The sequence below is a fragment of the Cydia pomonella genome, unplaced genomic scaffold, assembly GCF_033807575.1.
Source record: "Cydia pomonella isolate Wapato2018A unplaced genomic scaffold, ilCydPomo1 PGA_scaffold_149, whole genome shotgun sequence".
In the NCBI taxonomy this organism is placed as follows: Eukaryota; Metazoa; Arthropoda; class Insecta; order Lepidoptera; family Tortricidae; genus Cydia; species Cydia pomonella.
In genome coordinates this window covers 17,000-43,977 of record NW_026907792.1, presented here as the reverse complement: position 1 = coordinate 43,977, position 26,978 = coordinate 17,000, and the positions used below count along the sequence as shown (strand labels likewise).

The 26,978-nt window shown below is 38.7% G+C and overlaps 1 protein-coding gene and 1 long non-coding RNA gene across 3 annotated transcripts; one reads left to right on the top strand and one right to left on the bottom strand.

Moving 5' to 3' along the window:
- Window positions 1-14,480: 14,480 nt before the first annotated feature.
- On the bottom strand, window positions 14,481-20,321 carry LOC133533300 (uncharacterized). The gene is made up of 2 exons (XM_061872266.1): window positions 18,997-20,321; window positions 14,481-14,608 (listed from the first exon to the last, which is right to left on the bottom strand). The coding sequence occupies exons 1-2, from the start codon at window positions 19,775-19,777 to the stop codon at window positions 14,565-14,567; spliced, it is 825 nt and encodes a 274-aa protein (XP_061728250.1). The 5' UTR covers window positions 19,778-20,321; the 3' UTR covers window positions 14,481-14,564.
- Window positions 14,586-20,338, top strand: LOC133533301 (uncharacterized). 2 transcript variants are annotated; one of them, XR_009801844.1, is made up of 2 exons: window positions 14,586-14,724; window positions 20,281-20,338. It is a non-coding gene; the product is annotated as an uncharacterized LOC133533301 (long non-coding RNA). The 2 variants fall into 2 exon arrangements; XR_009801845.1 differs by having other exon boundaries at window positions 14,606-14,724; window positions 20,207-20,338.
- The last annotated feature ends 6,640 nt before the right edge of the window (window positions 20,339-26,978 follow it).

Genomic DNA, 26,978 nt, shown 5'->3' with positions numbered 1-26,978 from the left:
TTAAAATTGTAAGTCATAAAAATCTTTAGTCAGAATATTTTTCTGAGCGTAACTGGGTTAAAATAAATGAGTTATGTCATAATTTTTATAGTCATAAATTTAATTCGCATAAAATTTTAGGTTACGTTCGTTAGGTATGCACAAAAAATATATGACAACTGCTATGTATGTAATCAAATATTATGGCTAAAAATGTATAACACAATATAATATGACTTCTCATTTGTATGATGATTATGTTACAAGTTGTTATGCGTATCAAAGATATGACTTAAACTTATATGCAACCCAATATGAACCCCTCAGCTCCGGATGAAGAAACGTAGCAGATCGCACCACCATACCATCGTCGCCGCACGCAAATTCGCTTGGCACTTCGCAACCCGTCAAAAATCAGCATCAGGGGGGTGTAAAATGGAATTTGTATTAGCGTAGCGTAACCAAATATCAAATATCAAATATCAAACATTTATCAAATATCAAATATCAAACATTTATTCAGCAAATAGGCCACAGGGGCACTTTTACATGTCCATTTTTACAAACAATAAATTAAAAAAAAAACAATTACAAATATCGAATCTATGAAATAATAAACCGTAGTTATTAACGATGTAAATAGACCAGGTTCTACTATAATGATATAAATGAATAAAATAATTCTGTGGCCCTAGTGAAAAAGGGTACAAGTCTCTGGCAGTTTAGGTGTATAAGGGCATAAGTGTTACGTGGAACTTACACCTCTTTACACCTGCGCTGCCAGAGACTTGTACTCTTTTTCACTAGGGCCACAGAATTATTTTTGGAACTATCTTACACAGATAGACCATGTACCAAACTAAGGAAAGCTTGTGCTAAGGTAACTAAGCGACGATTTATTATTATTATTATTAAAGCTTTATTTGTTCTAGAGTTAGATTATTATTATTATTATTTTTACTTTGTTTTGGGGCTGACTGCAGATCCCATCTGCTGGGTGAAAGCGACGGTGTACAGAGTTATATAAATAAATACATACTTATATGTATACATACGAGTAGATAATATCCGCAAACCAAGAACAAATATTCGTTATGAACACAAGTAAATGCCCTTACCAGGATTCGAACGCGGGACCTTCGTAGGAAGGGTCAAAGCCAAATGTCCACTGTTGGACATACAAAACTCCAAACTTGGCAAGTTAAGGTGTCTGCCCACTATCCCGTAGCACACCATGACCGTACTAGGACCGTTTCAGACAAAAAACTATTCTGTGTATTGAGAAGTATGAGACTATGCCCACTAGACCGTTCCGTCACCGGCCGACACCGAGCGTATCGGATTGCTTTCCGTGCCGGATACGTTCCTAGCACGGTCATGGTATGCTACGGGATAGTGGGCAGACACCTTAAACCCCGTCGAGTATGGGCCATTCTGAAATATTTCAAAAAAAATCCCCGTCGATTATGAGCAATTCTGAAATATTTCAAGAAAACCCGGTCAAATATGCGCAATTCTGAAACATTTCAAGAAAACCCAGTCGAGCATGACAATTCTGAACATTTCAAGAAAATCCCGTCCAGTATGTACGTTGATTTGGGAAAACTCTACTGATGCAAAGCGAGTTTTAATACTACAAAAACGAGCGATTCGATTGCTGTGACATCCATGTAAAGAACTTTTTAAACAATATGGCATCATGACACACTTCTCCCTAATTAATAGAATCAGGCGTTACTTTGCGGAAATCCATGCTTATTAAAGCAAGAAATATTACAGTGCTAATCCGCGATAAAATGACGTGCTAGTCAATCAGTGTTAACCCGTTATACTTACTCCCACTTAATGTTCCCACCCTCCCTCCGCAAAAATAATACGCAAATAAATATAACAACTCACCACCAAAAGTACAAAACTCGACACTTGTTTCGCCTCTCTATGAGGCATCCTCAGAAGATGCTGGAGATGTTGACTGTCTGACGCCCGAAAACTGAATCAACCCCGTCGAGGAAGGTCAATTCAGAAAGATTTCAAGGAGAAATTGATAATCGGACCAAGCTAACTTGGCATTTGTAATGACAAATTGTGCCAATTTCATCATTGTCTAATATATATAGTCATTGATGCAAATGGCAAAAAATATAGCACAAAGAAGGAAGCGGTAGATGCTATGAATACTAGGTTCGTGGGTGCCGCGACGGCGTGCGGAGCCCCCCGCGCTGACCTTGACCGAGTGCGCGATCAGCTGGGCACGGCGGGTGCCCCTGCCGACCGGTCCATAAGACTTATTCCTTTCACCTGTGATGAAGTCTACACCATAATAACGTCACGAATACCTCATAAAACAAGTAAAGATATTTATGGTGTATCCATGGATTTGCTAAATGCTGCCGCCTATACTTTATCTCCGGTACTCACTCACCTGTATAATTTATGCCTTAGAGAAGGATCATACCCAAAATCCTTAAAAATAAGTAAGGTCTCTCCCCTTTTCAAAGGTAAAGGAAAAAGAGAATGTGAAGATGGGTACCGACCAGTGTCTATCATTCCGTGCGTTGCTAAGGTGCTGGAAAATGGGTTGTGTCAGCGACTGACAGCATTCTTAAATGAGACAAATACATTGTCCGACCGCCAATATGCTTACAGGTCCGGCCGCTGCACTACCGACCTAGCGCGTGAAGCCATACGTAAGATTATGGATGCCCTGGAGAGGAAGCAGCAAGTTGCGATGCTATGCTGCGACCTCTCCAAGGCATTCGATGTGGCCGACCACAGCATCATCGCTGCCAAGTTGCTACATTACGGAATAGGTGGTAAAGCTCATAGCCTCCTCACTGACGCTTTGCGTAGTCGATCCCAAGTTGTGGTTGGGGATGGGGGATTAGCTAAGTCCGATCCGCTAGCTACATACATGGGAGTAGCCCAAGGATCGTCGGTTTCTAATATTCTGTTTTCCCTGTTACTGAATGATCTGCCTCAAGCAATGACAACAGCCGACATTTTAATGTATGCAGACGATGTTGCAGGTGTTATAACGGCGCAAAATGTGGATGACTTGGAGACCTGTCTCAACGAAGCCGCAAACCAGTTATCTCGGTGGTTTAGTCTAAACGGCCTAGCGCTCAATTTAACCAAGACTCATTTTATCCATTTTCAAGTCGGTGGCCGCACACCGAGATCACTAAAGGTTCAAGTTGGCGGCGTATTTTTGGAGCAGGTAGAATCCATTACATTCTTGGGTTTTGAGGTCGACCGAAAGCTGTCCTGGGCTCCCCATATGGATAAGCTATGTGGGAAGCTAGGCGGTGCATGCTTCGCACTGCGGCGCCTCGCTCGAGTCGTGCCAAGGCATGTAGTGCGGACGTGCTATTTTGCGACTATCCACTCGCTTTTGCAGTACGGCACAGAGCTGTGGGGGCGAGCCGCGGACTGGCAACGCGCGTTCCGACTCCAAAAAAGAGCCGTGCGCGCGGTGATGCAGTTGTCCCAAGATACCTCCGCAAGGCCCTACTTCAAGGACCTTGGTATACTAACCTTGCCGTCGGTAATAATATTACAGATCGCCACATATGCCTATAAAAATATATGCCATTTTAAAAAAACGCTCTGATTCAGACCGCGTGCTTCGACACCCGAACAGGTTGTTGCCAGTAAAACGACGCCTCGCAAGATCTGAGAAGATAACTCACGTGATGTGCCCGACCGTATATAATAAGTTGCCAGTATCAATCACCTCGGCTCCTTCTCTAGATTGTTTTAGAAGAAAATTAAAAACTTGGCTTCTCGAGCACACATTTTACAGCATCGACGAATTTTTAAAGCTTAAATTATAAGTTATACCCAGAGTATATAATTATATTAATGATTATTATATTATTAATTTTTAATTCATATATTTTTGCGTAAATAATTGACATGTAATTTATAAAATTATACAATAAATGATTATGATTATGATTATAATATAATATGAAAATATGACGTTGACTTTGTTCTGTTCAAGTAGGTGCGAGTCAAAAACCAAAGTATTTTAGACAGAAATTTGTTTATAACTATTGCGAAATCTCCTATAATAAACTCCAACACAAATAATATTTTTGATATTACCAAGAACCTTGCGTAAAACTAATATTAGTCCAAGTGCGTATTTTAATTAATGGTTTAAAAACAATATTACCGACAACACATTATATTACACGAATATAAATAGTCATATGTTGAGGTCAACTACAAACGAATTTTAAACTTATCGCAGTGGGAGAAAGTCTAAAATTGTATTAACAATGTGATACACATATATCGTTTTACAAATGTATAGGCGCAGGCACCTATTCAGCTGCCATCTTGAATTTTCATTCACAAGAAGAACACAATTGGGCAAACAGTTCTGTGTATCGAGCGTGTAAATAATCAACTTGTTTTAATTTTAGTTAAAATATGTTTTTAATACTTTATGTTCATGTTGCAAAACATTCTCAAAACTTCCAAAATTTCTGGAAACTTTCATGAGAAATTTCTCATGGGTTTAAAGGTCTTATAGTTTTTGGTACCTACCTCGTAAATGGTGGCCCATAGCAAAACATGTTCTTATACGTGCGTAATCTACATAATTTTTACTACAAAAACATAAATAAGTAAATTATATACATTATAAATAATTCTACACAATTAGAGGGGAAGTAAGTACAGTGAAAATAACAGCTAAATGATATGATTCTAATATCATTCTATTTGGTATTTGACTAATAGTCAAATCAGTTTCTTTTTTCCCTGGCGCTCCAAGTCTCTTCAAAGATCTGTCTAAGAGACTCAGAGACGCCACAGGAGATCAAAGAGCTGGCAGCTTCCTCGCTCAACGCATCAGTCTAACGATCCAGCGAGGAAATGCTGCCAGCGTCTTCGGTACTATGCCGCAGGGGCCATTTTTAGATTTATTTTAGATTTAATTTAATCATATTTTAGTTTACTTATAGTTTACATTATTAATTGTAATAATTACTTTAAAAAAATCATTTTATGATACTTTTACCAATAAAATTCATAAGTTTCTTTTCTTCGAATTGTCAAAACGATTTGTTACTATGGAATTTATACAGGATGTGTATTTAGTCACCTGCAATAATTTACGGGGTGAATATATAGGTCATTCTGAGCAACTTTTACTATGGGACGAACCCCGAAATCGCTTAAAAAAATTTACTGCTTCCTGTTTCATACATTTTGGCTGTCTGAACTGAACATTTTCTACGGGAGAGTAATTTTTTTCCACAATTTCGGGATTGAGCCAATTGTAAAAGTTGCTCAATATGACCTATATATTCAGCCCGTAAATTATTGCAGGTGACCAATTAAACAACCTGTATGAAACACTAGCAAATGAAGTCACGGTCAACTGACGTATAGTTCTATACGATTTATAAAATAGAAATTATGTCTAAAAATAACTTCTCTCTACGTTTCTAATATTCTGGTGCATCATGCGTGATGTGAAATAATTGAATTTAAATACGGTCAACATACGTTTCGACCTAAAAGTCCTCTGATGACAATATAATTATATATGTAACAAAAATATATAGCTAACCAAAGCGACCACAAACAGAGTTTAAATTTAAAAAACAACGAAACTGATGTAAATTTTAATACAATATTCGCCTTTGTGTAGAACAAAGCCGTGAAATCGTAAACAAATTAAATAGGTCGGTATTGTTTAGTCTATTCGGATTAGTGGTAATGTTGTTGAAATTGTTACTAAAATGTGGCTAGCCACATATGTTCATATTAACAAGTTGATATCATAGCATACACGGAACCCTTATTATTATTATTATTTATTTCCAAAATAGTTGTACAGCATAACAGTATATACTAAATCTTAACTAATAATATTAAGTACAATTACTAATTAGGCATCGACAGTTTCTAGGCAGGTTACCACACTAAGCTATAACACTGACTATGCTATGAAACCACTAAGCTATGAAACTGTTGAAGGACGTGCATCCATCCTCTCACAGAACCTCAACAATTCATCTCGCACTTCGCTCCACCTGCCAGCAAATAAATCACACTCGGGCGCTGATGCTAAGAGCGCATTCAGGAGGAGTAAAGGGCGAACAAGTGGGGATTTTCTATGAGACACGGTTCGCGAAATCGGGCCTAAAAGTAGACCACGGTCACGAGGCCGGAAATTGACTCTGGTTGACATAGGGACAAAAATAGTTTTGTTATGCCATGGAACAGCCTGTACTTTTAAAATTAGGGCCAGAAACCATACTTAAAGTGCCAATCACATCCACACTTTATCAGGCCTGATATCAGACCCGATTTCAGGCCCGAGAAAGGATATTTTTCCGTTTCACCATACGAGTATATCAGCACATCGTTTACAATAATTTGAAATGTACAAAATGGTTAATATGCAAAAATATCAAACATTGAATTTTTTTGCAAATACAGACATAGTATTTTTTACATTTCAAATATTATTAACGATGTGCTGATATTCCGTGAAACAAAATGATTATTAGGCCCTTAATATGTGTACCTGATTGGCGCTTAATATGTGCGTTTTGTATGTTACGTGTAATTGGACGTGTGAGGTCGGCCATTCCAGTAAAACTATAAATACTTTAACAATATAAATTGTTTTAAAGATACAGTTTTTTATTGAACACTGTGTTGACTCAGCACGGACCAACACACATACATACATAAGTTAAGATATTGACACAGTGAACATGTGTGCCTTTAATCAATTCAATTGATAATTATTTACCGTTTCCTATCCTGAAAAGCACCTCATAAAATAAATAATAATAATAAAATAAATATTATAGGACATTATTACACAAATTGACTAAGTCCCACAGTAAGCTCAATAAGGCTTGTGTTGAGGGTACTTAGACAACGATATATATAATATATATATATATATTTATAAATACTTAAATACATAGAAAACACCCATGAGTCATGGGTGTTTTCTATTCATTCATGGGCCATGACTCAGGAACAAATATCCATGCTCATCACACGAATAAATGCCCTTACCAGGATTTGAACCCGGGACCCGGGACCATCAGCTTCGTAAGCAGGGTCACTACCCACTAGGCCAAACCGGTCGTCAAGCCTCATATACAAAGGTATCACATTTAACTATGATAAATATACTAAGGAGTCTAGTCAGGTATCAATAGTGACATTTATGGTCCAGAAATGTCACTATTGACAGCTGACAGATCAAATCAGTTTCAGGACAATAAATTGAAAAAGAAGGACTTCCGGTTCGAGCGCCATATTGATAGTCACGCCTCGTGATTAATTGCTTTGTTTTTTGCTCATTCATATTGTTTGAAGTGTAATATCGATAGCTTATTGTACAGTAAACGTATGTGGTAGTGTGCAGTGAATGGAGAATTAATCTTGAAACGCGTTTAACCACCATTTTGGAGTCAACGGCCGGTAGTCCACGTGCTGCTTGTAAAGTCCAGCTATCGCTTTACAAGAGCTGATAAAATCACCGTACACTGTCTTGTACTAACCGTACAAAACTAAGTAACTAATGTGGCTTAGCAATCCAAAGAGGGTCTTGGACTCCGAAGCAAGAAAACGCCACTTTTCCCGATCCTGCGCCACTTCCTGCCAGTTATCGGATTGGAGATACCGCAGGCCGCTTCAACGCTGTCTCTCCAGCGGCCTCTGGTCACCCACTGGGCGACCACCAGTCGGTCTTCCCAAGTACGCCCTCTTGGCAGCCCGATACACTGTCTCTCCAGCGGTCTCTGGTCACCCACCGGGCGGCCACCAGTCGGTCTTCCCAAGTACGCCCTCTTGGCAGCCCGATACACTGTCTCTCCAGCGGCCTCTGGTCACCCACCGGGCGGCCACCAGTCGGTCTTCCCAAGTACGCCCTCTTGGCAGCCCGATACGCTGTCTCTCCAGCGGCCTCTGGTCACCCACTGGGCGACCACCAGTCGGTCTTCCCAAGTACGCCCTCTTGGCAGCCCGATACACTGTCTCTCCAGCGGCTTCTTGTCACCCACCGGGCGGCCGCCAGTCGGTCTTTCCAAGTACGCCCTCTTGGCAGCCTCTTACGTTCTAAGTAGGTGGCCGAACCAGCGAAGTCTTTGGGCTTAGGTTTCTCCGATGATATTAGGTTCGCCCACCAACTCCTTAATTTCGGCATTATTCCTAATTCTCCATGCTATCTTTCTTGATAGGTCCCAGCATCTTTCGAAAGAAATTCTTTAAATAAAGGAAGAACATAAAATAATATTTATAATAACTTACCCCGTTTCAGGTGTCGCCATACTTGATATGCTATATGTGGCTTTCGCCAGAGAATATAAGATAGATAAAGATAAAAGGCATTTATTCATGACAGTCACAAACATGTACGAACATGTACAGAGAGTAAAAACAGAAGAACAGAACGTTAAGTGCGCATCAAAAAATACTTCGTGTGAATTAGGACCCCCTTCTCTGATAAAAATCCACATATGTTTATGTACATCTGAGTAAATAACTGATTCATTCGGAATTTCAGACTTTTATATTTACTGACTCACAGTGGAAATACACCTGGTTGGAAAACTTTTCATACTTAAAGCTATTTCAATAAGTTCCGCGAACCGATGTGAAATATCATTTAATAATTATTCACTAATTAATAATAATTTTATAATTATTTAATAATTATTTTTTTATTGTAGGAGTAAGGTTTCACTTACGCCTTTTAATCCTAGCTTAGTTTAATAGGTATATATTAATTAATAATAATTGTACAATTACAATTAAATATTATTTTTTTATTAATTTTTTTTTTGTATTTGTAGTTACAATTAACTATAATTTTTAAATTGGTATGTAATGGGTTTATACCTTAATAAATAGCATTTTTAGTTTATTTATTTATTTATTCATTTCCATTATTTTCGTTAAAGGATATAATATCACTAGAATATCTCATTACCATTGGCTAATTCTTAAAAAAATACTTATCTTATTAGCTTATCCACGAAAAAATAACGTGCTGATCAATCAGTGCTAACCCGTTATACTTACTTGCGTATTTTTAAATACAATGAATGTTCCCAGCCTCTCACCGCAAAAATATATAAGCAAAAAAAATTCTTAAGACCGAAGAATAGCTTTGCGCTCCTAGCGATTTAACGGTAGGTAATTTTTCTATGAGATTCCATTTCGGGAGTACTAACCACTGACTAAATTTAAAAAAATCTTATTCTATGTTTATAGGTTTCGATTTTTTTTTTTAGTTTTGCAAATTTTTAAAATAAGGAAAAGCTAGTTTTACGTTGTGTCAATAACATACTGAATAATCACGGAGAATGGATAATATGTAAAAGTGGAAAAACGTTTTCTCTTTTTGTGTGGACTATCATGTTTATAATAATAAAAAGGACTAAGGTGGACTCAGACCGAGCTGGACGCTCTGGATCGGAGGGTCCGACTACTGCTAACCACACACCGTATGCTACACCCACGCTCGTCAGTTATGAGATTGTACATTCCACGGAAGTGTGGAGGTCGCGGCTTCCTAAACGCCAAAGATCTCCACAACCGCGAGGTGTGCAATCTCAGGAATTATTTCCTTAACAACGAGTGTGGGATGCATCGTGATGTGGTGGCAGTAGACAGGAACCTCACGCCGCTCTCCTTGGCAAACGAGAACTGGCGCAAACCTGTGGTACTAAGTACTGCGGATCGCAAGGCGGCATGGGAAAGTAAGGTGCTACACGGGCGCTTCTACAAGGCCCTCACGGGACCCGACGTGGACCTGCTCGCGTCGGTGAACTGGTTACGATTCGGGGACCTCTTCGGAGAAACCGAGGGTTTTGCCTGTGCAATTGCGGACGAAGTGATTATGACGAACAACTATCGGAAATATATCCTGAAGGACGGTACGGTCGACATTTGTCGGGCATGCCGCCGTCCCGGAGAGTCACTCAGGCATATAATTTCCGGTTGTTCTCATCTTGCTAACGGCGAGTACTTGCACAGACATAATCTCGTAGCCAGGATTATTCACCAGCAACTTGCTCTTCTATACGGCCTTGTGGACCGCGAAGTACCGTACTACAAGTACTCACCTGCGCCAGTTCTCGAAAATGGTCGTGCCACGCTCTATTGGGATCGATCTATTATCACTGACAGGACTATTGTAGCCAATAAGCCTGACATCGTGATAATAGATCGACCGCAACGCCGGGCCGTGCTCGTCGACATCACCATCCCCCATGATGAGAATCTCGTGAATGCCGAGAAGGACAAGTCCAGTAAGTACCTAGACTTGGCTCACGAGATAACCGCCATGTGGGATGTTGATTCGACGATCATTGTCCCGATAGTCGTTTCAGCGAATGGTCTCATAGCGAAGAGTCTCGACCAACACCTTGAGAGACTCTCGCTAGGTGGTTGGATCAAGGGTGGTTGCAGAAGGCGGTGATCTTGGACACGGCGCGGATAGTCCGCCGGTTCCTCTCTCTCTGCGGCCCTGACCACCGGCAGCTTGGGCCCTGCCCCGCTGCTGGCGGCACCCTAGGTTAGGTTTTTTATAATGTGTTTATATATATTTTGTATTGTTTTGTAAGTGTTTTTTATGTTTTACTTTTATATTCATATTATAAATGACCTAGCCTAAGACCAAAAATAAATAAAGGGAATAATAATAATAAAATTCTTTATTGCACACTACATAAAAAACAGATACAGAAATTGATAAAATATACACATTGGTAGGTAACAACAGGCGGACTTATCGCTAAACAGCGATCTCTTCCAGACAACCTCCAGATAGTGAGATGGCGATGGGAGGTTTATCAATGTTGTATCTCACAATTTTTTTATTATATTTATATTAATACAACCCGGCAGCTTGAACATGTCATGCTCGCTTAAAAGTCTTTACTTACGGTGGCGTCGTTGATCGGGTCGCCACTTTCCCGAATGAAGGTTGAGGGAGGCGATGGCTGAGATACGCGTCATACTCGTGAACGGGTGCTGTTTGTGGAGACCGGTCTGTTTAAGCTTACACGGGGTACAGGTTATGTTAAAGTATGTAACTTTACTTTTGAGCGGCATTAACGTGAGACACTTCATTCGGTTCTTGTCTGTTTTAATTTTTTGTCTTTTAATTATTTATATAAGAATTCAAGCCTTGGAGACCCTCTACATCTCTAAGGATAATTTAATATTTTTTTTATATTTTATCTCTGACACTTATAAAATAAAATAATAAAATAAAAATAAAAATAAAAATTATTTATTTTCAGATTCCTCCGATCCATAGATTGTTAGTTACAAGACACATATAAAACTACATTAGTAAACTATCTTATATTACAGGTTTCATACAAATATCTATTTCTTAGGTCGTATGATATGGAGTTCGGTATAACGGCGGAGAATATTCGAATCCCACCTCTCTGCTATCATTCTCAGGATGCTGTTTGCGCTCCCCCTCATCCGCCTCACCACAGATGCCGTCTTCTTCCTCACTATAGCATAAAAGTCCTCTACAGCGGCATCGGCAAACATTCCAGAGGCGCTACAGAATCGAGGAAGCCCAAACAGCATTCTGAAAATGTTATTATATTGGATATACTTAGATACTTATACATCTCTAAAGAATTTTAGTATTTGTTAGTTTTTTTGTTTATCATAGTTTTTTGTATATTTTGACATTTAGAGACAGTATACATCTCTAATAAAGTATTTATTATTTCATCGATTCCATATTTGTAATTGTTTTTTTGTAATTTTTATTGTTTGTAAAAATGGACATGTAAAAGTGCCCCTATGGCCTATTTGCTGAATAAATGTTTGATATTTGATATTTGACTTCCCTCTTACGCTGATAAAGAATGGTACATATCTGTGGCCCTAGTGAAAAAGGGCACAAGTCTCTGGCAGTTTAGGTATATAAGGGCATAAGTGTTACGTGGAACTTACACCCCTTTACACCTGCGCTGCCAGAGACTTGTACCCTTTTTCACTAGGGCCACAGATATATACTTTTGACGCGTAGTCAGATCCCCTACTTTTGACACTGAATGTATAAGTAAACAAATGTTTTTCAAGCGTCCTTTTGGTCATCAACTTGTAACAACTGCCTAAATCAATTTCATTGTTTTGATGTGTATGAATACATTCTGTTTTCAAGCGCTTTGCATTTTACCTTGATACCTAACCTTATTTTTGAGGTGTACAATTAAAATGAAATTTACATTGTATTGTAGAAGTACGTTGACCTTGCAATATAAAATTTAATCGAGATGCCACGAATATTCGGCGACTATTCGGTATTCGGCCTATTCGGCCACATTGCCGAAAATTCGGTAGTCGCCCGAACATTGCGTACTATTCGGCCAAATACTGAATAGTTGATGTCTATATGTAAACGTATTTACTCAACGTTATCATTATTAGTATGTATAACTTATTTACCAATCAGTTGTTTGTGTGTGTGTGTGTTATGATAAAGAGGTGCACGGCCTGTCACCTATTATTAGACGGGCGTGATTCGAAATAAATAAAAATCTGACATGTACAGTATGGGGTTCTTCAAAAAATTTGTGTACAGTGTACCGAAGGCCCCGTACAAAAACTATTTTTTTACTTTTTACAAATTTATTAGTTGTCAGATTTTTCCCTGTATTTGTAGTGAAAGACCATATTTCTATTCTCGATAGTTCTAGGTCAACGGAAAGTACGCTATAAGTTTTGAACCCTTTGAGAGTGTGGAAATTTAAGATTTTTGCGGCAAAAACGGCCGTATTTTTATTTACGTTAACATAGAAGTTCGATTCTGATTATTTGATCACCTTTCTCCACGAAACTCACAACTCAACGATACATCGTTACGAATACCAGGTGCGGAACTCCTGCCTCCAGGGGAAAGGAAAAGTGGACAGTATGGGTATGGAAAGCCCTTGACAGACTTAGGACGGGAGTCGGTCGTTCAAAAGATAATCTTCTGAGATGGGGAATTGGCCGACAAAGTGATAATTTCTGCGAGTATTCCGAAACAACAATACACATGAGACAATGTTCCTTGTGCTCAACGATGTGCACTGAGGACGATCTCCTGAGGGTTACACCCAGAGGGCTAGCATTGATCCCTTTACACGAATAAGAAGAAGAAGACGGAAGAGTTTGATTTTTCACAACTTCAAGAGACTGTAGACTTGAGGTTTTAATTTCTACTCGATACCTCCACGCGTTCCCGAAATAAAGGGATTTGATAGACAGACGGACGGACTGACGGATTGACGGACTGACGGACTGACGGACTGACGGACTGACGGACTGACGGAGGGACGGACGGACATCAACGTGAACCTATAAGGGTTCATTTGTTTCCTTTTGAGGTAAAGAAGCTTAAAAATCGAATCTTTAATCGATATTGGTTTGATACTATTCTGATGAATGGGACAAATAAGAAATATAATCTGACTTGAAAAGGTTTTATTGTTAAAGATCCTATAATCATGGCGTATATATAAATAAACAAACTTGCTATGCTAAAAATAAATAGCGATTATGGATAAACTTTTTGGTTCAAAAAAATCGCATGTATCATGAAGGTAAACATAATTAAATGGAGGTTACAGGTTGCAGATATATTTTGAGGGATGTAAAATTGTTTCTTGAGAAATAATAAATTAAAATATAAGTACCTACTGTTCGGAGTACTCAGTATCTACTCTTCGTGAATATATTTTAAAAATAATGTATTTATTTTTGGACAAATTGTTTGTATTTTTATGTATTTACAATATTATGTGTTCTTTGTTACCTATTTTAAAACTACAACGACTATTTATGAGAAGGTTAGGTATATAATTATATTACGTGTGTTTACTATAACTACATTATGTATGAAAATATCGATAAATCTAAATAAACATTCAGCAAAACATTTACTCCACAAACTGCATACAAAACAACAATAATTGCAACAAATATACTAATCGTGCGAAAACATGCATTTACCTAATCAATCTAAAACCTACCATAACCCAACGCATTAAAATCCAAATCAGTTTGTATTAGTTAGACCTGATTGAAGACTTACAAGCTGAAAAATTCTTAAACGTTGTAGAAATAAGGTAGGAATTGCAGTGAGTGATACAATGCAAGTGCATCCTTGTGGTAGGTCAGTGACCGCGATATCTATGTGTGCAATCGGACGGTCGTGCGTGAAATGAAAATCATGATGGATACCTTCTGGTTTAGGATACAGTTGCGACATGAGGCTTAGACAAACATGATTGGAATATGATGAGTCAAATCTAGGTACAGTCAGCAGCAAAAGTAACGGCCGACTGCACGCCAACTGCACTGCAACGTCGGCGTACAGTTCCCATACAAGTTGCAGTCGGATGCAGTCTGTCTGTACCGGCTCTAATAGCTTAACAAAAAATAGAAATCGGCACGATTCGAAATTTAAGATACGTCAAACTTCACTTCACTTTCACTCTTTTGTCTATGGCTACCGCGCAGTTAAGCACAATTCTGCCAAAAACGAGTATCGAGCTTCACACGGCTGACATGAGGGAAGATCATAAGAAGTCCAACATAAGGATATCGGTAATTTGTGTAATACCTGGAACAAGTTACAACGAACACAATTTAACATAAACCACCACCAATTTTGAACCATTTGATCGAAAAATGAGACATTTAAAGCACATGGAGCATTAATAATAATAAACATAAAGTGTGCGTATGTATTTATAGTTTTATGTTGTTATTAGTCATGAATTTGCTTACGGCGCACATAATTTTTTTGCTATCAGTTAGATATAAAAGTGAGGCCATATTAGCGGGTAACGGTACGTTAAGTCTTGGCAGACATGAATATAGGTCAGGGGGTTTGTTATTAATCGGACAATTAAAGAAAATATGATCGATATTGCCTACTTCGTTTCCACAATCGCACATGGGAGAATCTTTCTTTTTAAAAATGTATAATTGCTCAGATGAGCAGACTCGGCCCAATCTCAGTCTAATGATGATACTGGTGTGCCTTTTAGAGAGTGATCTATTTTTGAAAAACCATGGACGAGATGGAATGGTTGACTGAATTTCTGAATAGAAACATTTCTTGGCTCGGGACCAGCGGAGAGACCATTTTTTCCTCATGAAATTAAAAGGAAGGCTCAGAGCATCTGGTTGGAATATTTTATAAAAAGAGTCATCGCCATCAAGAATAGCCTCTTTGGCTGCTTTGTCCGCCCTCTCATTACCTACTATACCAGAGTGGCTAGGGATCCAAACAAAAACAACCTCCAACCCCGCCGAATGGCATTTGTACGACAAGTGTTTTAGTTGGCAGGTAAGGTATTTGCATGCAAAATTCTTAAAAGGGCGCAAAGAAATGGATTGAAGTGCGCTGAGACAGTCTGAGAAAATAACTGATTTGGAGAGTTTATGGGTATAAATATATTCTAGAGCTTTTAAGAGGGCCAAGCATTCACCAGAAAATACAGACGCTTCGGGGGGAAGTTTGAATTTAGCCATGATATGTGAGTTAGCAAGGAGAAAGGCCGCTCCCACACATCCTTGATCCGTTAATTTGGACGCATCAGTAAAAAAGAGCCGGTAAGAGGGGAAGTGATTGATAACAAATTTAGAGAAAATTGAGTTAGCCAACGGAGATCCCTTATCGATACCAATATTAGTTATTACCTTGGAAGAATGTGTGAGGGCCTCGAAAGGAACGGAATAAATAGGAAGAGAAGAAGATTTAATAATAGGGGGCCTGAGAGCGGCTAGTCTCTCCAGGCTGTTGACTAATCTAGGTTTTTCTTTATTGCGCCAGTAAGCTTTACTGGACGAGTATAATTGAAGAAGTCGAATTTTTGGAAGTAATGGGTGGGACGATAGGGCAGAGATTCCAAATAAAAAGCGATCAGCAAGTAGTTGCCGTCTCAGATCTAGTGGCGGGTCCACACATTCTACTTGAACGGCTCTGTTTGGGGACGGTCTCATGGCCCCGGTGACTATTCTAAGAGCCCTCACTTGGATGCGTTCTAATACGGTAAGCGCTGCCTTATTACATGGTTCAAAGATAAAAGTGCCGAAGTCTAAAAGGCTACGAATAAAAGCGTTGTATAGGAGTTTTTGGGAGTATGGATGGGCTCCCCACCAAGAGCCCGAGAGAGCCTTTAGGATATTTAAATTCCTTTCGCATTTTTTAGCGATGTATAAGAGATGAGAGGATCCCACGAATCGACGATCAAAGAATACCCCAAGAAATTTTACGGAATCTACAATGGGAATGGGTTCCTCGTTAAAAACTATACGGCATGGTGGAGCAGTAAGACTTCTAGAAAACACAATGGCCGAGCTTTTAGCAGAAGATAGGGAGAGACCATGAACGTTTAACCACGACCCTAATGATGTTAAGGCTCCGTTGACCATATCCGCAGCCCGGAGTGGGCTTTTGTCAGTGCAGTAGATTGCCACATCGTCCGCATATTGTAGCGTTCTGCAAGCCCAATTTACAGACTTATCCAAGTCAAAAGAATAAATATTAAAAAGTATTGGACTCAGGACTGATCCCTGAGGGAGCCCCCTCCAAGTGTGCCGGATGGCCTGCACTTCGCCCTGCCATCTCACGCGAATGGTTCTGAACATCAGCAAATTAGAGATGAAGTTAACTACCTTACGAGAGATACTCAGTTGTGACATTTTGTCTCTGAGCACTGAAAGGAGAACGTTATCATATGCGGCCGAAATGTCCAGAAAAACTGCAACCATTGACTCTCCCCTAGAGAATGCCAAGCGTATGTCGGTGGAAAGGATGCTATGACTGTCAGTAATGCTTTTCCCTTTCCGGAATCCAAATTGGAAACGCGGAAGGATACCTCGACTTTCCAAAAACCAATCCAAACGATTTTTTAGCAGGTGTTCCATAACTTTACAGAGAGTAGACGAAAGGGCTATAGGTCGGTATGATGCTCCAAGGTTGGAGTCCTTGCCTGGTTTTGGAATTGGGATCACAAATTGTTCCTTCCAAGAATCTGGAACCAGACCAGAGCTATAGAAAGTGTTAATAAGATCCAGGTAATAGGAGAGAGCCGCCGGACTGGATCTGGTTAAAAAGGAATAAACAATACCATCCGGGCCGGGAGAAGAATCTGAAAGAGAGTCCATGACAAGACGCAATTCGGAAATAAGGAAAGGAGAAGAAAGAAAGTCGTTATTTTCAGGGTGATTAGTAAGGTAAGACGGAAGTTCGGACAGATTAGGCACATAAGGAGGAGCCAATCTGTCCGAAAATTCCTCCATCCAAGAAGGTGAATTAGAAGAAGATGAGGGCGGAGACGTCGAGGAGCAGGCATTTCGAAAAGTTTTAATATTTCGCCATACAACAGAAGGATGAGTTGAAGGGGAAATTGACTCACAGAATTTTGTCCATCCATCCCGTTTTTTAGAAAGTAGTGTTTTTTTAGTTTTAGCCTGTACCTTTTTCAAATTTAAGTAGTTCTCCATGGTCATTACAGAAGAAAACGCCCTTTCGGCCGCTTTCCTGTCCTTCACGAGGGAGGTACAGTCGGAATCCCACCAGGGTAGAGAAGGTCGACGGTTAGCAGAAATGTTTTTAAGGGGAATGGCCAGTTCTGCTGATTCCAATAGAGTCCGGCAAAATATATTGTAACATTGGAGGCAGTTGGGCTGCGAGACAGATGGTAGAGATTTAATTTTATCTTCTGTGGTAAGAGAGAAAAGGGGCCAGTCTGCTTTGGTTAACTTAAACTTTTGGAGAGGAGTGGGAGCCGAACGGGGTTTAAAGCCAGAAGAGTAAGAAAGAATTATAGGCAAGTGGTCACTGCCAAAACTGTAAGGCAGGGTGCTCCAAGAAAGAAGAGAAGACAAAGAAGGAGAGCAAATGGAAATGTCAACTGCTGAGGGATTCTGTGATGGAGCAGTACGACGGGTGGGGCGACCATCGTTCAACACACACAAATTAAGAGAATCCATTATCTCAAGCATTTTACGACCTGAAGCATTGTTTTGGTGAGAACCCCATAGTGTATGGTGGCAATTGAAATCACCTAGAATAAGATAAGGGCCGGGGACATTCTCTAAAACGGACCAAAAGTCCTTGATAATTCTGGAAGAGGGGTGAGGAATATATGCAGAGATTACTGTATAGTCTAAAAGTTTACAAGCTACAATATAAAACGAAGGGTGAGAAGGAGAATTTATTACAGAATAGTCTATATCCTTTCTAATCAAAAGGGCGCAGCCATCGTGACCTTTTGGATTGTCTTGTCTTAGACAGATATAGTTAGGACAATTGAAAATAGAATCAGGTTTTAGCCAGGTTTCAGAAATAGCTAAACAGATAGGGTTGTATTTCTGAATGACATACAGGAGATCAGCCTTATTGCGACTGATGCTCCTGATGTTCCATTGAATGAAGTTGAGAGCCATATTCATAAGGCCCAAGAAGAGGGCCACCAGAAAGGAAGGGAGATAGATTCATTAGATTGTTGGCAACGTTGGGCGGTAGATTGACAGCATTTTGCTGAAGGGTTGATACGAGGGATGAGATAACCGAATTAATCATGGGCAAAAGATGAAGGAGAGAAATCATCTGAGTGTGCGCTGGAGTGACTGAGGGAGAACTAGGGGGACGGGTTGCGGTGTTCCTAAACATTACGCCATTGGCAGGTTGGGGGGCGTTGTAATCTGAGATTAGGGCCTTATGGGCTTTTTGGTCATACCCGTGGGGATTAGAAGGGGCAGGGGTTTTTCTTTGAGTATACGTTGTTTTTTTATAAGAGACTGTCTGAGCTGCTTCATTATAAGGCTTGCGGGCCCTAGGTACCTTTTTTTCGGCCTCCTGGTATGAAATGCTTTCGTCGCCCATAATCCTCTTGATATGTTGTTGCCTTGTGTATTCCGTGCAGGCTTTGTCTGTGGCCTTGTGTTCACCAGAACAGTTAAGACAGGTAGGAGGAGTAGCAGAACATTCGTTACCTTCGTGTGGTTGAGCGCATTTAAAACAGCGAGGGCGGGAACGGCATTGGGCCCGTACGTGGCCAAATCGGCAGCATTTGTAGCACTGGACAGTTGGGTAATAATATGGGACCACCTCTAATGCGCAATTAAAAAGGAATACCTTGTCAGGAAGGATTTGGCCGTCAAACGTCAACACCACCGTCTCTGACGGGGCCCATTGGGTAGTGTTGTCAGCTTGGTTCCTTTTCTTGAAATTTAATCGTCTCGCCTTCACAACCTTACCGCAGCCATATGGAGTCCTTATCAAATTTGGGAGATCGTCATTTGAAAAATCTGTTGGGATATTTCTGGCAATACCAGTCTTCGTTATGTGGTAGGAGGGAATAAACTTTTTACAGCTTTTGGTGGCCAGAGAGCTGGAGAGAAATTGATTAGCACCAGCAGCAGACCTGAATTCAATACTAAGCCTATTTCGACCTATCTTTTTTATACCACCATCCTTCATATTAGTCACGCCATTTGTGTAAAGCAGCTGGCCAAATTTAACCGGATGCAAGTAAGCTCCGGAGTCGGCCTCCGTAGCTTCGCGGGCCACATGTACAATAAAAGGACCTTTATCAGAGTCTAGATACGCATTTCGTGTTTGAAACTGGGAGGGGGGGGGTAAGGGCAATGTCTTGGGAGTTTGGTTGAGAGGGTGGACTTTCATTATTCTCCACACCTGTGTTCTGAGCTCCATGTGTCGGGGTTGATGACTGATTAGCAGGGGGGGCTGGATTAGACAGCTGGGAGGATGCATTTATCTGATGAGGGGTGCCATGAGCAGGTGTCATATTAGCCAGTAAATAATGCTCTGTACGGGGGATTTTAGAAACATCGTCCTGGTTGTTCAAATTAGAGCCTCCAGAAATAACTGCAGCAATTTCTCTTTTTTTGGAAATTTTGTTAATTTTGAGGGCATTGCTCGGGGTAGTTAATGACAAGTTTGAATTAGTAGGGGCATTTGGAGCGAGAATTTGATCCAGGGAAACCGCAGACGGAGTTTCCTCAATTTCCATGTGGTAAGCTGGTGAAGGTGGGTTTTCAATGAATCCAGGGATCCCTGGATCAAATTGGTCGGACTCCATTTTGCAGAGCCTAGGAGAAGGGGGCACCTGACTCACATGCGAGTAGTTGCCACCTCCTCCTTTTAATGTAAATACTTACAATACAATCACAAAACGGACAGTACACAACACAGAGGGACAAAAACACACACAAATAGGTATTACACTCCGAAACAACAACTTTTTTCTCAAAAAGGCAACCCAAGCAATTCCGCGCACGTGCACCACTCAAACGCCCGAAGCAGAATCCATACGTCAAACATTTGCTAAAGATACGATATGGATTACATATGTCAGTGTCAAAAGTGACGTTTATTAAAACAAAAACGTCACTTTTGACATAACCAGCACGCTGCTGGCATTGCCTCGTTGAAAGACCAGCGGCTAGACTTAATATGCAAGTTACTATAAAATATAATAGAAAAATTAATTACTTTAATATAAGTATATTGACAGTTTAAAGCGACTTCAATTTACAAATGGTAAGAAAAACAGTCAAGCATTTGCTAAAGATACGATATGGATTACATGTCAGTGTCAAAAGTGACGTTTATTCAAACAAAAACGTCACTTTTGACATAACCAGCACGCTGCTGGCATTGCCTCGTTGAAAGACCAGCGTCTGGACTAAATATGCAACTTACTATAAAATATAATAGAAAAAATAACCGGCCAAGAGCATGTCGGGCCACGCTCAGTGTAGGGTTCCGTAGTTACTCTTCCGTCACAATAAGCTAAACTGGAGTTTAAAGTATAGTAAATTGTTAACCAAGGGATGAAACGGTACCTTTCACCGGAGTTAAACAAATAGGCAAATTTGCATAATCAGTACCTAATTAAAGTAAGTCTTTTTACTATAAAGGGAAAACTTTTTGCGATAACTCAAAAACAGCTAAACTGATCATGTCCGCTATAGTTTTCATTTAATGTCTTTCTTAAGCTCTACTTCCACGATTTTTTTCATATTTTTTGGACCTATGGTTCAAAAGTTAGAGGGGGGGGGACACATTTTTTTTTTCTTTCGGAGCGATTATCTCCGAATATATTCACTTTATCAAAAAATGTTTCTTGAAAACCCCCATTAGTTTTGGAAGACCTTTCCAACGATACCCCACACTCTAGGGTTGAAGCGAAAAAAAAATTTCACCCCCACTTTACGTGTAGGGGAGGTACCCTAAAAAAAATTAAATTTTTAGATTTTATTGTACGACTTTGTCGGCTTTATTGATTTATATATTCATGCCAAATTTCAGCTTTCTAGCACTAACGACCGCGGAGCAAAGCCTCGGACAGACAGACAGACAGACAGACAGACAGACAGACAGACAGACAGACAGACAGACGGACATGGCGAAACTATAAGGGTTCCGTTTTCTGCCATTTGGCTACGGAACCCTAAAAACTGATTACTTTAATATATGTTGACAGTTTTTAAGCGACTTCAAATTACAATTGGTAAGAAAAACAGTCAAGCATTTGCTAAAGATACGATATGGATTCGATTTGTCATTGTCAAAAGTGACGTTTATTCAAACAAAAACGTCAATTTGACATAACCAGCACGCTGTTATTGACTCGTTGAAAGGCCAGCGAAACATGATGGACTAAATATGCACGTTACAATAAAATATAATATAAAAAACGGATTACTTTAATATATGTTGACAGTTTTTAACCGACTTCAAATTACGATTAGTAACAAAACAGTCAAGCGATTTGCTAAAAATACGATATGGATTAGATTTGTCACTGTCAAATGTGACGTTTTTGTTTGAAGAAACCCGGGTGCCTGTCGACCGTAGTATGTACCTATATTAGTTTTTTAAGTATTTTTTTGTTGTGTTCCTGCCGGTGAGTAAGGTTGCCAGAGCTCAACGAGGGTGGGAGGGGGTTAGCGTCGGCAACGCGCATGTAACTCCTCTGGAGTTGCAGGCGTACATAGGCTACGGATACTGCTTACCAACAGGCAGGCCGTAGTATAAAAAAATAAATAAAAAAACCTTTTAAGTTTAGTATTATTTATTTTTAGGTTTTAGTTTTTAAGTTGGTAAATTACTGTTTAATCAGTTTTAATATTTATTATTTCAATAAAGAGGATTGTATAGTAATTATAGTTTTACTTAAATAAATACCCAAATACATATTATTATATTCTATTCTATTCAGATATGTCGTCTGTCTGTATGTCTATCACCAGGCTGTATCTCATGAACCGTGATAGTTAGACAGTTGAAATTTTCACAGATGTTGTATTTCTGTTGCCGCTATAACAACAAATACTGAAAAACAGAATAAAATAAAGATTAAAGGCGGCTCCCGTACAACTAACGTGATTTTTCAGCCGTTTTTTATAGACAATGGTACGGAATCCTTCGTGCGCGAGTCCGATTCGTACTTGGCCGGTTTTATTTATAACCGTATTTCAACCCCACTTAAACTAGTTTTTAACTTGTCTACTTCTACTTATTCCTTAATGTTTTATGTAAATTACGATTCGGTAATTTGTACTACACAGTATACAGGGTAACCTTAGCCATTGGACAAGCCCTGAAATCCTACGTAGGGTTACTTCTCAGGAATGCTCTGACGTTAATATTTTTTTTAATTAGAACAAAAGATAAAAAATATTTTTATCGAACAAAAGTTATTTGCAATAATCGACAACAAAAAGAAACAGACTGTGTTAATCTTTGGCAGTGTTTTTGACAATTTGCTCGAAATATTTGATAATGATGACATTTTTCTAAAGTCAGAACCTTATTAGTGTCATAAATAAAAAGATAATCAAAAAGGTCGAAGAAGGTTCCATACTATTCTTTGAGGATATTACCTTAGGAGCTACTAACACATACAGGCTGCTGCAAAGTAAAAAATGGTAATTTGTTAATTTCTTCGAAACCGCTACACCGGTTGTTATGATACTTTGTACACTGGTTCTAAATACCCTAATGCATATGTACATTTCGGCTTTGTCCAATGGTTAGGGACACACTGTATATACAGACGTACGTTAAAATAACCTAATCAAATTATATGTAAATATAGATAACATCCCAGACTCAGAACAAACATTTGTCCTTATCAAGCCGCGGGAATCGTACAAATATTTATTTCACTAAATACTATTACGTCTACTACTTGTAGTTCTCTGGAGTCCTTGCTAAGTAGAACTAATTAATATAAAATGCTAAACGAAACTAAATAAATAAAATAAATATAGAATGTTTATTTAGTCACCTGCAATAATTTACGGGGTGAATATACACCGTGTTTTTAATGAATTGCGTTAACTCCGGGGTTTCGGTAAGTACGTTTAAGGAAACTAAATGGCATAGTTAATTAAAAAAAAAATTTTTTTTGTTGTTTTTTACTATTTTTATAAAAAGTAACTAAATGTTGCATATTGCGTTGTTGTAACACGGGCATTACATTTAATTTAAGCAAACAATTGAAAACTGTGATATATCAATATCATTTCTAACATCGATCGTCCGAGATAGTACGTACGTTTAGTAGCAAATGTATGAACTCGCACTAAACACTAATCAATAAGTAAACAGGCCCTAAGGCGAGTGTACACGCTCGTAAGGGCCTTATAATATAAACATTTATGATTGATTATCTCCGAAATGGAGTTAGTTAGAATATCGGTATCTTTGAGAAAGTTACTTAATTTAAGCTCAGGAATGCACCCTCGAAATTAACGCAAATAAAAAAAAACACGGTGTATAGGTCACACTGAGCAACTTTTACTATGGGACCTCCCCCGAAATCGCGAATTTTATATTTATATTTTACTTTTATATCCATAATGTAAAAACCTCGTCACCTAAGATGAAAGATGAATGAAGAGATAATAAAAGTAATTATGTGCTTACACCTAAAGATATTGCCATAGTTTGTTTAAACTTTATTGCACAAATTTACAGACAGAGTACAAATGGCGGACTTATCGCCTTGAGGCATTCTCTACCAGTCAATCATTGGGCTAAACAGAAATAGTTAGTTTGGTGCAGGATTGTAAAGAGTTGATATGGAAATAGACACAAGTCGAGACTACTATGATACTATACTTACACAAATATAAATAAATAAATAAATATTATAGGACATTATTACACAAATTAACTAAGTCCCACAGTAAGCTCAATAAGGCTTGTGTTGAGGGTACTTAGACAACTATATATATAATATAAATATTTATAACTAGGCCAGACCGGTCGTCTAACATATATATTTTAAATATACCTACATATATACATATTCAATATATATAAATAAACATACATATATATAATATTTATGTACCTATTAGTGTGAGATATCACGCAGACATTTAGTCACGAATGTTTTCAAATAAGTAATTTCAAAAATTATTAAGTCATAAGTCAATCGAACGTGGCATAATGATCATTTCGCATAGTTACGAGTGTTTTATGAATGTTCAATACTGCATTCACACAGTTTACGCATGATTAAGTCTGAAAGTGAGTGTATAATGTACATTGACGACCGGTCTGGCCTCGTGGGTAGTGACCCTGCCTATGAAGCCGATGGTCCCGGGTTCAAATCCTGGTAAGGGCATTTATTCGTGTGATGAGCATGGATATTAAATTTGTTCCTGAGTCATGGGTGTTTTCTATGTATTTATAAATATTTATACATTATATATATCGATGGCTAAGTACCCGCAACACAAGCCTTATTCAGCTTACCGTGGGACTTAGTCAATTTTTTTTAATAATACTACGTCGGTGGCAAACAAGCATACGGCCCGCCTGATGGTAAGCAGTCTCCGTAGCCTATGTACGCCTGCAACTCCAGAGGAGTTACATGCGCGTTGCCGACCCTAAACCCGCCCCCCCTCGTTGAGCTCTGGCAACCTTACTCACCGGCAGGAACACAACACTATGAGTAGGGTCTAGTGTTATTTGGCTACTGTTTTCTGTAAGGTGGAGGTACTTCCCCAGTTGGGCTCTGCTCTAGATCTGGAATGACATCCACTGGCTGTGCCCTACCACACAAAGCGAATTTGTGTAATAATGTCCTATAATATTTATTTATTTTACTTATGATTTATTAATACGAGCCTGTACACACAAAGCAAGGAAATAAATGAAATGAACACTAGAAGTTTCCTGTTTTGCCTTATTGATTGATTGGGTGATTTGGGAGAAAATGTCTTAAGGCCTAACATGTGTTTTCGCGTGGGTGTGACGAAATATTCTGTGTTTGACTAGGTAGACATTCACAACGCTCAAAATTCCTCTTTTCAAACTCGTTATGCTTGTGCATTTATTTTGGAATCTTTCGCTTGCTCAGGTATCAATATTAGCACGAGGGGTTAAACAACAAGTTTCCCTCTTATAACACAAATCCCCATTGCACCCCTTTAGGGGATGAATTCGGGGATACACATATCTTCTGATCTTTTTCAAGGTTGAAAGTATCTCCGAGCCAAATTATCCAAATCACTTCAGCCATTTTTGTGTGATGGTTTAAATAAACGGCCCGATTCTAACTTTAAGATACGTCAAACATTTGCTAAAGATACGATATGGATTAGATAAGTCAGTGACAAAAACGACGTTTCTTAAAAAAAAAGTATCTTTAGGAACAACAACGAAAGAAACTTAGATATTTATTAATAAGTATTAGTAGATCTATTGAGAATTAATTTTATTTACCTTCATTCAATAATTCGTTATTTATTAAATCGTATTGTTGTTTAAGGTATGATTGTAAATAAAATTGTTATTCTATAATAGTACATTACGATACAAGTGCGAAAAATAGGAAATTCGAAACGAGTGGCGATAAATTAAAACACGAACGAAGGGAGTGTTTTAAATCGACACGAGTTGCGAATTACCTATTCGCACATGTATCGTACAACGTTTTACAGTACATATGGCCCTTTAAATGTTCGACACAGTAACGTAATATGCTACTTCTCGCACTAGTGCTATAAAGTAGCCCCATATGTACTGTAAAATATTTTACGTCCTTCGGTCGTGTTTTAATTTATCGCCACTCGTTTCGAATTTCCTATTTTTCGCACTTGTATCGTAATGTACTATTACAGTACATATGGTGCTACTTTACCGCACTAGTGTGAAAAGTAGCATATTTAAAGGGTCATATATGTACTGTAAAACGTTGTACGATACATGTGCGAATATGTAATTCGCAACTCGTGTCGATTTAAAACACTCCCTTCTGTCGTGTTTTGATTTATCGCCACTCGTTTCGAATTTCATATTTTTCGCACTTGTATTGTTTGACGACCAGTTTGGCCTAGTGGGTAGTGACCCCGCCTACGAAGCCGATGGTCCCGGGTTCAAATCCTGGTAAGGGCATTTATTCGTGTGATGAGCATGGATATTTGTTCCTAAGTCATGGGTGTTTTCTATGTATTTAAGTATTTATAAATATTTATATATTATATATTATATATATCGCTGTCTAAGTACCCTCAACACAAGCCTTATTGAGCTTACTGTGGGACTTAGTCAATTTGTGTAATAATATCCTATAATATTTATTATATTTTATTTATTTATTTTATTGTAATGTACTATTATATTTAGGCTAGTTAGTAAAATTTGCATGCTTTGTATGGACGGCTAAGAGGATGGACTTTCTTGCAAATATAATGTACCTACTATTGTAACTCCTTTTTTAAAATTATTATGAATTATAATATTAATTAGTAAGTTTCAATAAATAAAGATCAGTTGCTAGGCAGTTTGAAAATGAAACCAAATTACATAATATTAAATTAATAAGTATATCAATACCTACTGACATTCGATCCAATGTCAATAACCCATTGCAAGTAGGCTAAATCAACATCATACCCTCTTTGAACACGTTATGCTTACTCAGTACATA